Here is a 16,269-nt window from a genome sequence, read left to right on the forward strand (position 1 = left end):
GAATTATGAGGAAAATGTGCCTCTTTACCATGAACCATAATTAGCAGCCCTTTTGACTGAGCAGCTTATCATCTGGTATAATTAGTTGAAGCAGAAAAGACAAAGAATGGCCTTAATAAAGATACAGAATGTTAAAGGAAAAGAGAATATTAAACTTAAGGCCAACCTAGAGAAACTCAGATTAGATTCTGTTCTTTCAAACAGATGATGATCTGATGCTAGATTAGGCAACCAAAGGAGCTGTGCAAATTCCAACTCAGGATATAGCTCTTCCCATTCCATCTTCATGTACTGTCTTCCCCCTTCTCTCAGTATGACAAGATCTGACCACACTTCTTGTCTAAAGATGAGATCTCTTTGTGCAGGACCACAGTGACCTCTTCTGCTTGAACATTTAAAAAATGTTCAGCCTTTAGAAGAAGACCCTGACATGACTAGTGCATCTCTCCAGAGATCTTATTTGTAAATTCACCTTTGCATTTGACATCTGGGACCACTGGTGCTCTGAGTTACAGCACAGTCTCCCTGGTCTACAAACACCTTCACAGGATGGAGATAAATGAGACCAGATTTCAGATTCAGGAACTATACTACTTGTGCTGGATCAAGTCTTCTGTAGGGCTGCAGAGCACTGAAGCTGGGTGAGTGTTACATGATTGAGATGGACAGAAAACAAAAAAACAAAGCTGAAGGCAGTCTACAAAGCCAGGGACAGTGGTAGGAAACGAAAGAAAGAGATCATATCGTACGAAGATATTGGTGTCCTTGGCTACTCTACAGGCCATTTAGTACTGCCCCCTAATTTTATTACACAAACTATAATTCCTTGAATACTGCAGGTATTTGAGTAACCTTAATGTGTACCTAAAATTATCATCAGTAAGTTGTTTGCTTTGCACCTGAATCTTTTCTGCTGTAGAGGTTTCAGTCTCCTACTATTTTCCTGTGGGCATAAGGCAGTCAGATGGATCTCTAGGATCAGTCTTTCATGAAACGATGATGAGATAAGAGTTTCTTTGCTCTTTTTAAAATAATCTTTTCTGTATATAAATAAGTTATGCAGTATGATGTTGATACAGAGTCAGTGGAATCGTCACTTTAGGGAAGCAGAATAGTTAATTCTTGCTCTCATATCAGTCAGACTAGCAAGACTGGAATGAAGCCATATTTGTTCAGTAATGAGCAATCTAGGACCCTCACAGTATTTCCAGAGAGCTTGGAAGATCAGCAACCCATTTGACATTCCATCTCACTGATGTCTGAGCACAGCTGGTAATCACCTCTCCCCCGACTCACACCTAATTTTCTTAGTATAAGCAGTCCTAGAAATTTATCTACATAAAACTAGAAATCCTTGCTACATAATCCTCAAGTTTTGTTTTATCCATGGCAACATCAAGTCACTGCCTCACTAAACACCTTAATAGAAGGTGTTCCTTTAATAGAAATAAGGTAAGTATTGTTTCACTCTTACTCTTACCTTAGTGGCAACATAGTACAAACTTGCCATTTAGAGTTGAAGGTCCCCAAATGCCACAATGGTTCTTTGATCACAGGGAAATTAATGAGACGAATTCAATAACATTAGGATTGTTGGAGAACCATCCTATTTCACATCTTGTGAGAATTCACTCAACAGTAAATTGAGGACTAGTCTTGGATATCTGTGAAGAGAGTACTTGATTAAGAAAAGGGTGAGACCACAGTGTCCTTGTCCTCAGATTATGGACTGAAAAAAGATCAATATAGCTTTCCACCTGAAGAACTAAATGAAGTTGCCTCCTTTTAACAGATGAATACATAGAGAAATGGATTTAGAGATTTCAAAATCATGAGAAAAATGAGTATTATAACTAACATGCATTCTGCTACAGAGACTAGATTATATGCATTATGAGTTTTTTCTCAGTGAATTTTTCAAATATTCTGTGAAATATTGTTATCTGTTATATTAGGAAACTGAGGAGAGAGGGTAATAAGAAAATTGGTCAAGGTAAAATGGCTAGTTTACAACTGGAAGAGAGCCATCTTTTTAACCCAGGTAGTCTACATCTAGATTCTCATCTGTTATTTTTCAGATTGGGCCATAGCAGGAGAGCTTCAGGAAGTGACAACATTGGGAGTCAAGTCATACAAGAAATGTTTAAAGCTCCTGAAGGAAACTTAGATTTGGAGATTCATTTCACTCCCTCAAGGAAGCTTTCCCTGGGCAGGAACTGGCTCAAGTAACTTTTCTTCCTGGCATACATCATTATAGCATTTTATGCATAGTAGTTTATTAATTTTATCTTCTTATTTATAAGGTTACCATATCATTGAGAATCAATGGTCTTACACTTTTATGTATATGAAATCCCTCAAAGAATAATATAGTACATAATAGAACATTGAAAAATTTTCTGATAAAGGAATAAAATGAAAGACCAACCTTATAAAGAATACAAGTGTTTGTAAAACTGAAAGAAATAATCATTCAATGTGTTTTGATCATCAATGCTGGCTCAGTGAAAACAGCAAGCTTCTCAGAATTAGAGGGTGTGAAGTTGATAATGGTTGCTTCAAGCAAGCATAAATTCCCTCTCACTAGGAATGTACAAGTAACTGCCACATAGTAATTTTCAGGGCATCTCATTTGGAAGTCAAGCATCATAGAATTATTGAATTACAGGTGCTTCATAACTTATTTCCTAACTAAATGGTAAGATTATATCACATTGGCTTGTCCAAAAATAAATGGAAAATATGTTATTGTAAAAATTAAAAGAAAAAATAAGAAAGGAAGGAGGAGAGTTAGAGTGTGGGAGGGAGGGTAAAGTAGGAAGTATCACTATGCTCCTAAATCTGTATATATGAAATACATGAAATTTGTTTGGCTTATATGAATAAAAATTATAAAAAATTAAAATTTAAATTTAAAACATCTTATATTACTAAGATAGTAGCCAAAAATATTTACTTATCCAAAATGTCTATAATGTGATGGTTATTTACAATTACTTACTTTAGAAATTATAATTGACAATGTGAGGATGAGAGAAAAAGATAATCATGTGCTATTTACAGGATATAAAAAGAATCTGGATGTTATATTATAGTTTTATGATGAGAATTTCTTTTTTTTTTTAAAGATTTATTTATTTGAAAGTCAGAGTTACACAGAGAGAGGAGAGGCAGAGAGAGAGAGAGAGAGAGAGGTCTTCCATCTGATGGTTCACTCCCCAATTGGCCGCAATGGCTGGAGCTACGCCAATCTGAAGCCAGGAGCCAGGAGCCTCTTTGGGTCTCCCACGTGGGTGCAGGGGCCCAAGGACTTGGGCCATCTTCTACTGCTTTCCCTGGCCATAGCAGAGAGCTGGATGGGAAGTAGAGCAGCCGGGTTTCGAACCGGCACCCAATGGGATGCTGGTGCTTCAGGCCTGGGCGTTAACCCGCTGCGCAACAGCGCCGGCCCCCGAGACGCAGAATTTCTATTTAAAGATATATCTGGGCTGGCGCCGCGGCTCACTAGGCTAATCCGGGTTCTAGTCCTGGTCGGGGCGCCGGATTCTGTCCCAGTTGCCCCTCTTCCAGGCCAGCTCTCTGCTGTGGCCCGAGAAGGCAGTGGAGGATGGCCCAAGTGCTTGGGCCCTGCACCCCATGGGAGACCAGGAGAAGTACCTGGTTCCTGCCATCGGATCAGCGTGGTGCACTGGCCACAGAGCACCGGCTGCAGCGCGCCGGCCGCGGCGGCCATTGGAGGGTGAACCAACGGCAAAAGGAAGACCCTTCTCTCTGTCTCTCTCTCTCACTGTCCACTCTGCCTGTCAAAAAATTTAAAAAATAAAATAAAATAAATAAAAAAATAAAGATATATCTGGCAGTTTAACAGGATGAATAAAATGTTTCATTTTAAACTAAATATTAAAAACTTAATTCACTTTGCTGAAAAAAATTATAATGAATTTTGCATATGTAAGGAGATATGCAATTATAGTAAAACTGACAGGAAACTCTACTGTCATGACCTTAGAATACAGATATTAAAATTAAAACTCAAAAAACTTTATAACTTACACAATTTTCAATGTTAATATAAACTTGCAATGTATATGAGAAATGCATATTCTAATTACTAAATAAATAAAATTCAATGCATTATAGTTGGTCTTTTAATAATGCAGTTTTAGCTGAGCAGAGGATTGAAGGAAGAATATTCTGTAGAATCATTATACAACTGTTTAATTCTATCTTAGGTTCTACCACATTCTAAAATTCTTTTTAGGAGAGAATGAGTGGATGAAGTTAATGTTAGTACATTTTCCAAAAACGAGAATATTTGACCTCCAAAGACTGGACTTCAGCAAGGTAAGAATGATGAGATTGATTTCACTTTCAGGGTCTCCCAAGGCAGGGCTGGCCTCAGGCTTTTTCTCTCTTTTCTCTGTTCCTTTTGGCATGATCTCATTGTTTGAGATCATGGTCCTAAAGTGACCACACTCTAAAGCTGTTAAAGAAGACAAGAGAAGATACATTTTAAAGTTCATTTATACATTTTCTTTGTTTATTTGAAAGGCAGAGTGGCAGAAAGAGAGAGCGAGTGAGCGAGCAAGATCGCCCATCTTCTGGTTAACTCCTTCAAATGCCCACAATAGCTGGGGCTGGACAGGCCAAAGCCAGGAACCAGGAACTCAATCTGAGTTGGGATTAAGCACTTGGCCCACCACCTGCTGCCTCCCAGGGTGCACGTTAGTAGGAAGTTGGATCAGAAGGAGAGGCAGGACTTGATTCCAGGCAGTCAGAAACGAGATGGTGTTCCAAGTAGTGCTTAACCTGCTGCACCACACACACACTGCTAGATCTGTTTTTTTTTTTTTTTTTAAATCAAACTGATGTATATGACTAATCAAGAAAACAGAAATTTACTCTATATATTGGATTATATTATAAATGTATTTAAAACGTGATGATGAGGAGGAACATTTCTTGAAATGTATACAGTGAAAAGAATGATAGGAATCACATCACAGATCCAACAAGAGACTGTCTTGCCTGATTCATAAGGAGCACTCCCAAGAGGAAATATCATTTTTCAAACATGGCCACTTACCTAAGTCTGTTAAATAATCAATTACTGAATTCAATCTTTCATTAATTATTCATTAAATATTATTTGTTGGCTTAATGTAAGGCAGAGGTGTATGTAAGGCAGAGGTGCTGGCTACAGTGAAAATAATACTCAGAAATTTCACAGTATAATGGGGAGATGGACATACACATAATGATTAAGCAGTTTTATATTTCTAAAGGGGGGCATATTGAAGATACTCTTTCCATGGAGAAAGACCTTAGAGAAGGTCTTCAAAGAAAAAGACATATTCAGAAGATTTTTAAATTATTTTTAGGAGCTTGACAGTTGACCAAATGGAATCAACTTTTCTGTGCAGTTAAGAAGACCATGTGAAAAAGCATGCTGGTGCAAGAAACCGTGCTTATAGACATGCTTCAGCTCCAATATATGGCTGGAACATGAGGTGCACAGTGGAATGTGGTTCTAGACAGGTAGGCAAGAGCAAGCTCAAGAAGAGCATTGCATGTAATTATATTAGAATCCAAGTGAAACAATGAAATTAGATATCATGGGGGAGAATATAATACAGAGACCATTAACAGACATAGGAAGTCATAAATGCTCGGAAGTTCCCTGAGTAAGTGACAGCAGGCACCATTACAGTCCTTTAACTGAAGGGACAAGAAGAAATATGTTTACCTGACCAAAACAGAGGCAGAAACGTGATTTAGACAGGGTTGCTTCAAGCTTGCAGTAGCCCTGCTGAGAGAGAGCTGAAGCGATAATCACCTGACCTCACTTTTCTCACTACTTCCAATCTCCTGTTGATGTTTCCTCATGCCAGATACAGCCACAAGTGAGAGGATAAAGGAGTTCATTCATACATTCCATGTCAATCAGGATTCCAGGAGCCAGAATGTAATGGAAATTGGTGAAGCATAGACTAGATAAGGTTAATGCAGACATTCTGCACAACACAGAAAAAGAAAAGTTATATATGCATTATAGTTTATTGCATTCTGCGTTTTAGAATATTTAGACATAAGGTAGAAACCTCATTGGAAGATGGAAGTGCTGCAAGTAGGCACTGTAGACACAAAATTATTTTTAGTATCCATTCAAGAAGTGAGGGAATTGATGGGGAAGAAATAAAAGAATTTGAATAGATATTTAGAAGGGACAAATGGCATATAGGATTACATCATTTCATTTTCTCATTATTTTAGGAAAATCAAGCCTCTGTTTTCTGTATCATTATGCACTCAGCAACTGTCCACAATGACACTGCCTTTCACCCCTCCACATTTATTTTACTTGGAATCCCTGGGATGCAAGACAAGCACATTTGGATCGCCATCCCCTTCTGCTCCCTGTATATCCTTGCTCTGGTGGGCAATGGCACCATCCTCTACATTGTCATGATGGACAGAGCTCTGCACGAGCCGATGTACCTCTTCCTGTGCTTACTTTCCATCACTGACGTGATACTCTGTTCTACCACATTGCCCAAAATGCTAACAATCTTCTGGCTCAAATACCATGTAATTTCCTTCCATGGCTGTCTCACCCAGATGTTTTTTGTGCATGCAGTCTTTGCAACAGAGTCAGCTGTTCTACTGGCTATGGCTTTTGATCGCTATGTGGCTATCTGCCGTCCACTTCATTATACATCCATCCTCAATGCCGCCATGATTGGAAAGATTGGTCTGGCGTGTGTGATTCGTGGCCTTCTTTTCGTTTTCCCTTTTGTCATCCTCATTGAACGCTTACCCTTCTGTGGACGTCATATCATCCCCCACACCTACTGTGAGCACATGGGTATAGCCAAGCTGGCCTGTGCCAGCATCAAGCCCAACACCATTTACGGTCTCACTGTGGCACTTTCAATCACTGGAATGGATGTGGTCCTCATAGCCTCCTCCTACGTCCTGATCCTGCAGGCTGTGCTACGACTGCCCTCCAAGGATGCCCAATTCCGAGCATTTAGCACTTGTGGAGCCCATATTTGTGTAATTCTTGTCTTCTATATTCCTGCCTTTTTTTCTTTTTTCACCCACCGCTTTGGTCACCAAGTACCTCCTCAGGTCCACATTGTACTTGCAAATCTTTATCTCCTGGTGCCTCCCGTTCTCAACCCCATGGTCTATGGCATTAATACCAAACAGATCCGCCTGAAAATGTTTGGCTTTTTTGTGGGGAGGATGTAACAATATTCTCTACGTACCTCAAGAACCAATGATAAAATTATAATGAAGCTTTTATCTTCTTCAACATATCTTATCCTTGGACTACAGGTTGCTTCTTCCAGTAATCGTTGCAAATCAGTATCATGCATTATCTGAGAGTTTTTAAAATATTTATAACTTATCTGTGTCAGCTAAATCTTCAGAATACCATTTCTTATAAAATTATTATGTGATCTGTTAATAGGCCTATAGGTCCTGAGTTGAAATCCTTACTTAATGTATACTAAGCTGATCTTCTGTATATTAAGATAATCGAAAATGAATCTTGATGTGAATGGAAGGGGAGAGGGAGTGGGAAAGGGGAGGGTTGTGGGTGGGAGGGACGGTATGGGGGGGAAGCCATAGTAATCCATTATTCGTACTTTGGAAACGTATATTCATTAAATAAAAGTTAAAAAAAAAAAAAAGAAAGAAGAACAAAACAACAATAGAAAAAAACAGATTATTCAACAGAGTTAGTTAAATAAGAGATAATAAATCTCATGACAAAATGCAGCATAACTAGAGACTAATCCAAATTAAAAATATACTAAGGCAAAGCCCTTTGATCCAAAAAAATTAAATGATATGAAGAATTAAATTATATAAAAAGAAATATTAATGTTTAATAAGTGCATAAAGCAATATCAATCTCTTTAATAATTGAATTCAATGTAAAAGATGGATGAAGTGCATTATTTATCAGATTAGGAAAGTCTTTTTTTTTTTGACAGGCAGAGTTAGACAGTGAGAGAGAGAGAGAGAGAGAGAGAAAGGTCTTCCTTTTCCATTGGTTCACCCTGTAAATGGCCACTATGGCCGGTGTGCTACAGCCGGCACGCTGTGCCGATCCGAAGCCAGGAGCCAGGTGCTTCCTCCTGGTCTCCCATGCGGGTGCAGGGCTCAAGGACTTGGGCCATCCTCCACTGCACTCCCGGGCCACAGCAGAGAGCTGGACTGGAAGAGGAGCAACCAGGACAGAATCCGGCACCCCAACCAAGACTAGAACCCTGTGTGCCGGCGCTGCAGGCAGAGGATTAGCCTAGTGAGCCGTGGCGCCGGCCTGGAAAGTTTTAAGCATAGAGATATAGTTATGCAAGCAAAAATACATAAAGATAGTCACTGTTGCAACATTTACAATATAAAATTTAATGTAATATGGAAAAGGAACATTGAAAAGCTGGCATCCATTTAAATTTTAACAGGGGAGTGGTTTTTTAAAAAATTTAAAATTTTTGATGTATCCATTTAATGGAAGAATAAAGTTAAGCTGTGTAAATGAAAATCAAAAGACGCCAATATAGATTGTTAAGTAAATACAGAAAATCATAGTACAGTGTTAGTATATGTTATTAATGTTGATTTGGTTTTCATGTTGGCATTAACATTTAAAAGCTTAGAAGAATATGTGTCAACTATTCTAAGAGACATATTTATGGGAGAATTTTTATAGGGTGAGCTGGGAAAGGAAATTTGAAAATTTCCTTTTAACTTTAATACTTCTATTGAGTTTTAGCTTCATGTGTTTATAATTTATCTGATTTTACAAATAAGTCTGAAATTCTTCTAGATTTATTTTTTAAACAATTTAGGTATTTCTTTGAAAGGCAATTACAGAGAGAGAGGGAGAAACAGAGAGATCTTCCATCTGTTGTTTCACTCCCCAAATAACTGCAACTCCAGAGCTGGGCCAGGCTGAAGTCACCCATGTGGGTGGCAAGAGCCCGAGTACTTCGTCCATCTTCTGCTGCTTTCCCAGGCACATTACCAGGGAGCTGGATCAAAGTGGAGCAGTTAAGACACCAATCAGCACCAATAGAGAATGCCAGCATCACAAATGGTGGTTTAAGCTGCTACCCAACAAAGCTGGCCCCTAGATTAATTTAAAAGGCTATTATAATGGTTTCATGAAAGCCTAAATAGATTTATTCATTCACTTAATCATTTTTAGCATCCTGATATGTGCCTAGATGAAATGAGAACAGGTTGTTCTAAAGATAAGCAACAGGGTATATTAATTGTTATAGCAAAGTAGATAAAGGCAGCCTGAATTAATGTAATAGAAGATGTCAATAAATTGATTTCTAAGACATCAGAATACAGGAATGATAACATGTCAGTTGATAGAGGAATCTTGTAAAAAGTAGTCAAAGGTTTGGAATATCAGTAAATACATCCATCTCCATGAACTTTAAATAAAGTATGTGTTTGCCATTTATTTTTTCCTGGCTTCTACTTTGTCTCCTGATTTTAGAAAACGATTTTAGAAAACAATTTTAAGGATTATTCAAAATATGACCAATTAGTTATAATTGCCAAAATAAGCAAATGGACATTAACTTGAAGACACATTAGGTGGATGTTTGAATAGCATCCTCGTGGTTTGGTCTTTGGCTGGCATCCTGTCAGTAATACATATTTCCAGCTAAAGAATGTGCATACAAATCCTGAGTCGCTAGTGCCTGTGGGATATTGACACCGTTGTGTACAAGTAGTTCCTCGGTGATACTTTAAAGAGTTTCAGTGATTTCTCTTACCCAGCCTTAAATATTATATTAACTAACACCAGACCTCAAATGAGAACATCAAAGTGAAAAAGTATATGTAGCTTTTATCCACATCAAAACAAAACAACATTGTCCACAACATGTGTCACTCCTAAGTTAACTTCCAATTCTGTCTGAAATTCTACTCATGTTTGGCTTCAACTATTTCGTCAGCTTAGTCCATTTCCTCTCTTATTCTGGTTAACTCCCACACATGTACTGTCCCCAACAAGCTCTCCTGACCAGTATCCAAATTAGATAATGTTCCCACATATTGTTCTGATGAGGCAGTCTGCAATATCCAGTCAGAGCATTCACTAAAGTATTTCAATTTACTTTACTTTTATTTCCCATTTAATAAACTGTAAACATTAGGAGGACAGAAATCACATCTGTTTTTTTTTTTTCATTGTTCTTGCCCAGAACAGCATCTGGTACAGAGTGTTCCATAAACACTACTTGAATAAATGAATACTGGACCAAAACTAATTAATTAGAAAGTCATACTAATCAATTTTACCATTCAATGATGCTTAGTGATATTGTAAATACAGTCTACCTATGGTCCATATCTTGCCATTCTTCTCCATCTTCTTTAATCCTGTACCCTCGCACTCTACCATAATAGAATGAGACAGGCTTCTACTTCAACTCTGAGAAATGGAAGATCCAGAATAACCTGAAAATTTGCTTCCATTCTTAAGTATTCCTGAGTTCATGGTAAGCAATGTGGTACAGCATATTAAACTGCCTCTTGAGATGCCTGAAATCCAAATCAGAGGGTCAGTTCAACTCCTGGCCTCCTCTGCTTTCAATCCAGTTTCTCTTAATGCACATATTGAGATGGATCAGATGATGATGCAAGTGCTTGGGCCCCTGCCACCCATGTGAGAGACCCAAGTATAGTTCCAGGCTCTTGGCTTCAGTCTGGCTCATCCCGGCAGTTGCAAGCTTTTGGGGAGTGAACCAAAGGATAGAAGATACCTCTCACCGTCAAAATTCTAAGTACTAGAGAAAAGTCTGTGCCTTACATTTTCATTTTTATGGACTCTTCTCAGTTGTCACAAACTAAATATTTTCTTTATTCTATCATTATTACCTCTGTCTTTGATCACAATCCTTTTAAACACAAAATGGGGAGGATTTTGTCTCTAGCGAATGTTCTACTCCCACCTTATTTACTAATTTCTAAATGATTGCTAAGAAATTTTCTCCTTTCTCCTAAGGCCAGGAATAGACATGACACATCTCCCCACCTTCCTCAGTAATAAGCTAAACACAAAACAGGTATTTCAACAATATCTTGATCACGAAGTGTAGTAATTTAGGGTTTGCCCCAGTTTCTTTGTTTATCCTCAATGTAACCATTTGCGAATCTTATCTCTTCCCCTGGGTCCATAGATCACAGAAGACTACTTTAAGACTCATTTCAGAAAGCAACTGCTGGGGCTGGGGCTGTGGTATAGTAAGCTAAGCCTCTGTCTGCGATTCCAGCATCCCATGTGGGCACCAGTTTGTGTCCTGGCTATTCTTCCGATCCAGCTCTCTGCTTATGACCTGGGATAGCAGTGGAAGATGGCCCAAGTTCCTGGGCTCCCGCACCCACGAGGGATACCCGGAAAAAACTTGGCTTCTGATCCGCCCAGCTCTGACCTTTGTGGCTATTAGGTGAACAAACCAGCAGATGGAAGACCTCTCTCTCCATCTCTCCCTCTTTCTGTCTGTAACTCAGCCTCTCAAATAAATTAGTAAATCTGAAAAGAAAAGAAAAAAAAGAAAAGAAAAGAAAAGAAAAGAAAAGAAAAGAAAAGAAAAGAAAAGAAAAGAAAAGAAAGCAACTGCTCTACTCCATTCTGCATGCCCCCATACCCCACTGTGTGGAATGGTACACTCTCCCACAAATGCTCATACATATACAAAATTATACTTGCAAATATAAGATAACCTAAAAGTTTCAGAGATGGTCTATCAAGCTTTAACCTCTAAATGACTGGCTCTAATCTGGTACACCAGTCCCAAAACTATTACAACAGCTTATTTTCTTTGATTTTCCCAAATTATGAGCATTAAAATTTTTTATCTCAAGAAAAACCTAGAAACATTTTGGGAAGAGTAGTGAGAATGACTCAGAACTAAGCTCCTATTAGACTCTCCTCTTTTGTGCCATGAAGTTCTAATCTTGGCATTCCCACTTACTGGAATCCATCCTTTTCTCATTTACCAGCTCTATTTCTCATTAATTCTACTCCCCATCAACTTATTCCCTAGTAGTTCTATACCAGGTCATACCTTGGAGGTCCTGGTCCTGAAACTGTTTTTGCAAAAGCAGAGCTATCAACAGACAGTGCAGAAGTACAGAAGGCGAAAGACAAACCAAAGAAGAGAAGAAGCAGTCCCAAGGTCAGGAAGGACAAACACAGGTACCGAGGGACAGACATAGAATCATGATTACAGTAGGGAAAAGCAAACAGAAGCCAGAGGAAGAGGATTAATATACCTCCCTTGTCTTCTCCTGGGATTAGAGGAGAATGGAGATTAGAGATTAGAATGCAGTGCCATTGAGCCAGGTGGGACCCATCAGTCTCAGAGCCCAAGGCCCCAAGTCAGTCCGGGATAGAAACATGGACTCAAACATATTAACACTTTCCCATCTTAATGACTTGTACCTCGGAGCAGGCACTGTGGCACCACTATCCCATATGGGCACCGGTTCTAGTCCTGGATGCTTCTCTTCCAATCCAGCTTTCTGCTATGGCCCGGGAAAGTAGTAAAAGATGGCCCAAGCACTTGGGCCCCTGTACCCATGTGGGAAACCCAGAAGAATCCAGGATCCAGGCGCTTCCTCCAAGTCTCCCACACAGGTGCAGGGGCCAAAGGACTTGGGCCATCTTCTACTGCTTTCCCAGGCCCTAGCAGAGAGCTGGATAGGAAGTGGAGCAGCCAGGACTCCAACTGATGCCCATAAGGGATGCTGGCACTGCAGGTGGCGGCTTTACCTACTATGCCACAGCGCCAGCCAGGAAGGCCTTTTTCTTCAGATTCTTCTTGCCTCTCTGTGAAACATTCTCCCCATCCCCAACCCCTTCCTCAGATATGAGGCAAGATCCTTCTGGAATACATCTGATGACCTAATTCCAAAGAAAGTGGATCAGGGACCAACCTCTACATTTTGTCTTGCTTTGGGATACAGTTGTAGTTTATCTGACTGCTTTGCAGGGAAAATGAATGGAGAAGGGAGGGATGGAGAAGTTCAGTGAGAATATCTTGATTCTGAGACCATTTCTTTTTTAAAAAATATTTGTTTAATTTATTTGAAAGGGAGAGCAACTGAGAGGGAGAGACAGGGAGGGAAAGAGATTTCCCATCCATTGGTTCATATCCCAAATGGTTGCAACAGCAGGGGCAGGGCAAGCTGAAGCCAGGAGCCAAGATGTCCATTTGGGTCTCCTAGTAAGTACCAGTGTCCCAAGTAATTGAGACATCTTCCTCTATCTTCCCAGGTATTTTAACAGAGAGCTGGATCAGAAGTGAAATAGCGGGCCGGCGCCGCGGCTCACTAGGCTAATCCTCCGCCTTGCGGTGTCGGCACACCGGGTTCTAGTCCCGGTCAGGGCGCCGGATTCTGTCCCGGTTGCCCCTCTTCCAGGCCAGCTCTCTGATGTGGCCAGGGAGTGCAGTGGAGGATGGTCCAAGTGCTTGGGCCCTGCACCCCATGGGAGACCAGGATAAGTACCTGGCTCCTGCCATCGGATCAGCGCGGTGCGCCAGCTGTGGCGGCGCGCCAGCCGCAGCGGCCATTGGAGGGTGAACCAACGGCAAAGGAAGACCTTTCTCTCTGTCTCTCTCTCTCACTGTCCACTCTGCCTGAAAAAAAAAAAAAAAGAAGTGAAATAGCTAGGAATTGAACCAGCACTCAGCACTCAGATATGGGATGCTAGAGTAACAAATAGTGGTTTAACTTGCTGTGCTATGATGCTAGCCCTCAAGACCCTTCCTCTTTATTCCCCTTCAAAGATCTAAGCATGTAAAAACAATCCATTATTTGGGATATCAGGTTGTGAACCTCACAAGTAGCATACCTGAGTCTCAACAGTCTTGATTTGGCTTGAGTAGCAACTTGATAAAGAAACTCTACAAGAGTTACATCTATCATGCAAGAGTTAAATCTGCCCAACCCAAGCCTAGAACTCCAAAAACTACTTCTGCATGGGCTATTTCATCTTCTGAATCCTGGCAGAGACTACTTCATTGTGGGTGATCAATAAATGCCTGTTTAACTGAAATGATTCATCTTCTAACTTTAAAGACAAAAACCCTGGAGTTGTTTCTCACTGTGGGTGTCTCCTGTCCAGACGTGAGACCTCCCTTGTCTGACCCTTTCCTCAGTGGCCGGTCTTGCTTGGCAATTGTCTTCCACTTCCCTTAGTGATGAATTATCATTAACTTTATGTTCAGTGCGTTATTGAAAAATACAGGCTACTGACCTTTTTTGTGAGGGCTATATCTCTAACACAAATTAGACGAAATCTGAAAATTGTGGACATTCATCCTGGTACTTATTCTAGTCCTTCCAACAGGGAATATTTAGTTCTAAGGTCTAATGCAAAAAATCTGGAATGTAGTCCTTGTTCCCACCACCCTTTGCTTTCTGCTCTACCAAAATAAATAAGTGTTCTGCATATCAGTTTCCACATATATAAAAAGTTAATAATAACTTAAAATGCTTATTTTAGTATTCTATATTAACTACCACATATCACAGAAACATAAAATATTTGTCTTTTTGGGACTGGCTTAGTTCACCAAGCATAATGGTCTCCAGTTGTATCCATTTTTTTTTTTCAAAAAAAAAAAAAAACAGGATTTCATTCATTTGTGTGACTGAATAGTATTCCATAATGTAGACATACAAAATTTTCTTTATCCATCCATCCATAAGTTGATAAAGGTTGATTCCTTATTTTAGATATTGTGGATTAAGCTGCTACAAACACAGGGGTATAAATAATTCTTTAATATGCTGATTTCATTTCCTTTCCAGGACTGGGATGGCTGGGTTATATGGTAGATCTATTGTCAGATTTCTGAGGAATCCCCACATTATCTTCCATAATAATTGTAAATAATCTTTCAACTGAGTGTGTGTGAGAGACAGGCAGCTTTAGGACATAGGACAATGACTGAAATAATTTTCTGTGTAGTTTAAGCCTGTTAGAGAGAGTTGAAAGGGAAATTGAGGAAATTATTTGGAAGAAGAAATTTCTTCTGTAGTTTGAATGTGCATGAAATATTTATTAAGAATATATGGTATATCAGGTATTTTTTGGAAAGATACCTAAGACTGAGTTTCTGTCTTTAAATAGCTCATGACATAAGCATGAATAAATATACAAAGAAATAAATATGAATTTTTAATAGTGACCAAAATAAAGCAGCCCCTACCTGTTGCTCTTCTGAACCAATGGGCATATGTCAGCACACACAAAAGCACACAGAGATACACACACACACACACGGAAGGTCTCACCACAGAATGCTAACTTTACTTGTTACTAATTCCCAAGTAATTTATATGTTCATCTTGATGAAATTTACACTTTTGTTTCAGTGGAGATTTTAGGAGACAGGTGGTAATACCCTGGGACAGTTTCTAAAAAGAAGAATGGATGGCACTCACTCAACTCTACCTAGTATACATTCCATTCATACAAAGTTTTATTTTATGTAAAATAATAAGACACATACATACACTATGTGTAAACAGTTTCAAGAGGTTTCTCTTTTTGTCTAAGTCTTTTATTTTCTGCAATGATCCTAGGGAAGTACAGTATTTATGTTGCTCCTGACTGAGATCATAGCTGGGATCACTGGGATCATAGCTGAAATGTGCAAAGTGACACAGCCAAACATGAATTGTACTTTTATAAAATGATCGCTGTGGCTTTTGTAAAGAGATTATACAGGAAAAGTAAGATTGGAAAATTTCAGAGAAGACAAAAAAATTTTTTAAAGGAGACTTGGAAAACTTTCAGACAGATTTTATTATCTGTATCATCATTCTCAAAGAGAGAGATATAATAAATAAGGACCAGTCAAGTTAAACCATCATAATAAAGGTGAGAATATGATGGATATTTTCACCTGAATGACTTATAAGCACCTCAAACTCAAATATGCAGCTCAGGTTTTGAGTTAATTTTTTTGGAAGTTAACAACATAGGAGAACAAAAGACAAGACATAGGTTTCTGGCTTTGGAATTTATACTTTTAGTGTTGCCATTTATCATAAAGGAAAACAGAAAAGAGTGTATTTTATAGGGTTAGGTAGTGAGTTTCCAAGTCAGTTTGAAGAAATTAAGTTTGAGGAGTTTGTAAGCAATTTGAACAAGTAGATACCCAACAAAAGTGTACGGAGTTCAGAATCATAGGGATTTAGGTTTAGGTCCAGATC

At 39.1% G+C, this 16,269-nt stretch overlaps 1 protein-coding gene across 1 annotated transcript; it reads left to right on the forward strand.

Moving 5' to 3' along the window:
* Window positions 1–5,581: 5,581 nt before the first annotated feature.
* Window positions 5,582–11,934, forward strand: LOC100353648 (olfactory receptor 52D1-like). Its single transcript, XM_002708562.4, has 2 exons — window positions 5,582–7,226; window positions 11,883–11,934. The coding sequence occupies exons 1-2, from the start codon at window positions 6,304–6,306 to the stop codon at window positions 11,932–11,934; spliced, it is 975 nt and encodes a 324-aa protein (XP_002708608.2). The 5' UTR covers window positions 5,582–6,303.
* Window positions 11,935–16,269: the final 4,335 nt, after the last annotated feature.

Source organism: Oryctolagus cuniculus, chromosome 1 (genome assembly GCF_964237555.1).
Source record: "Oryctolagus cuniculus chromosome 1, mOryCun1.1, whole genome shotgun sequence".
Lineage (NCBI taxonomy): Eukaryota > Metazoa > Chordata > Mammalia > Lagomorpha > Leporidae > Oryctolagus > Oryctolagus cuniculus.

Bases quoted from the DNA above. Each gene is read 5' to 3' on its own strand.
- LOC100353648 (XM_002708562.4), top strand. From the start codon at position 6,304: ATGCACTCAGCAACTGTCCACAATGACACTGCCTTTCACCCCTCCACA. The intron at 7,227-11,882 runs GTTTGGCTTTTT...CCAAATTATGAG, and splicing joins AAACAGATCCGCCTGAAAAT to CATTAAAATTTTTTATCTCA.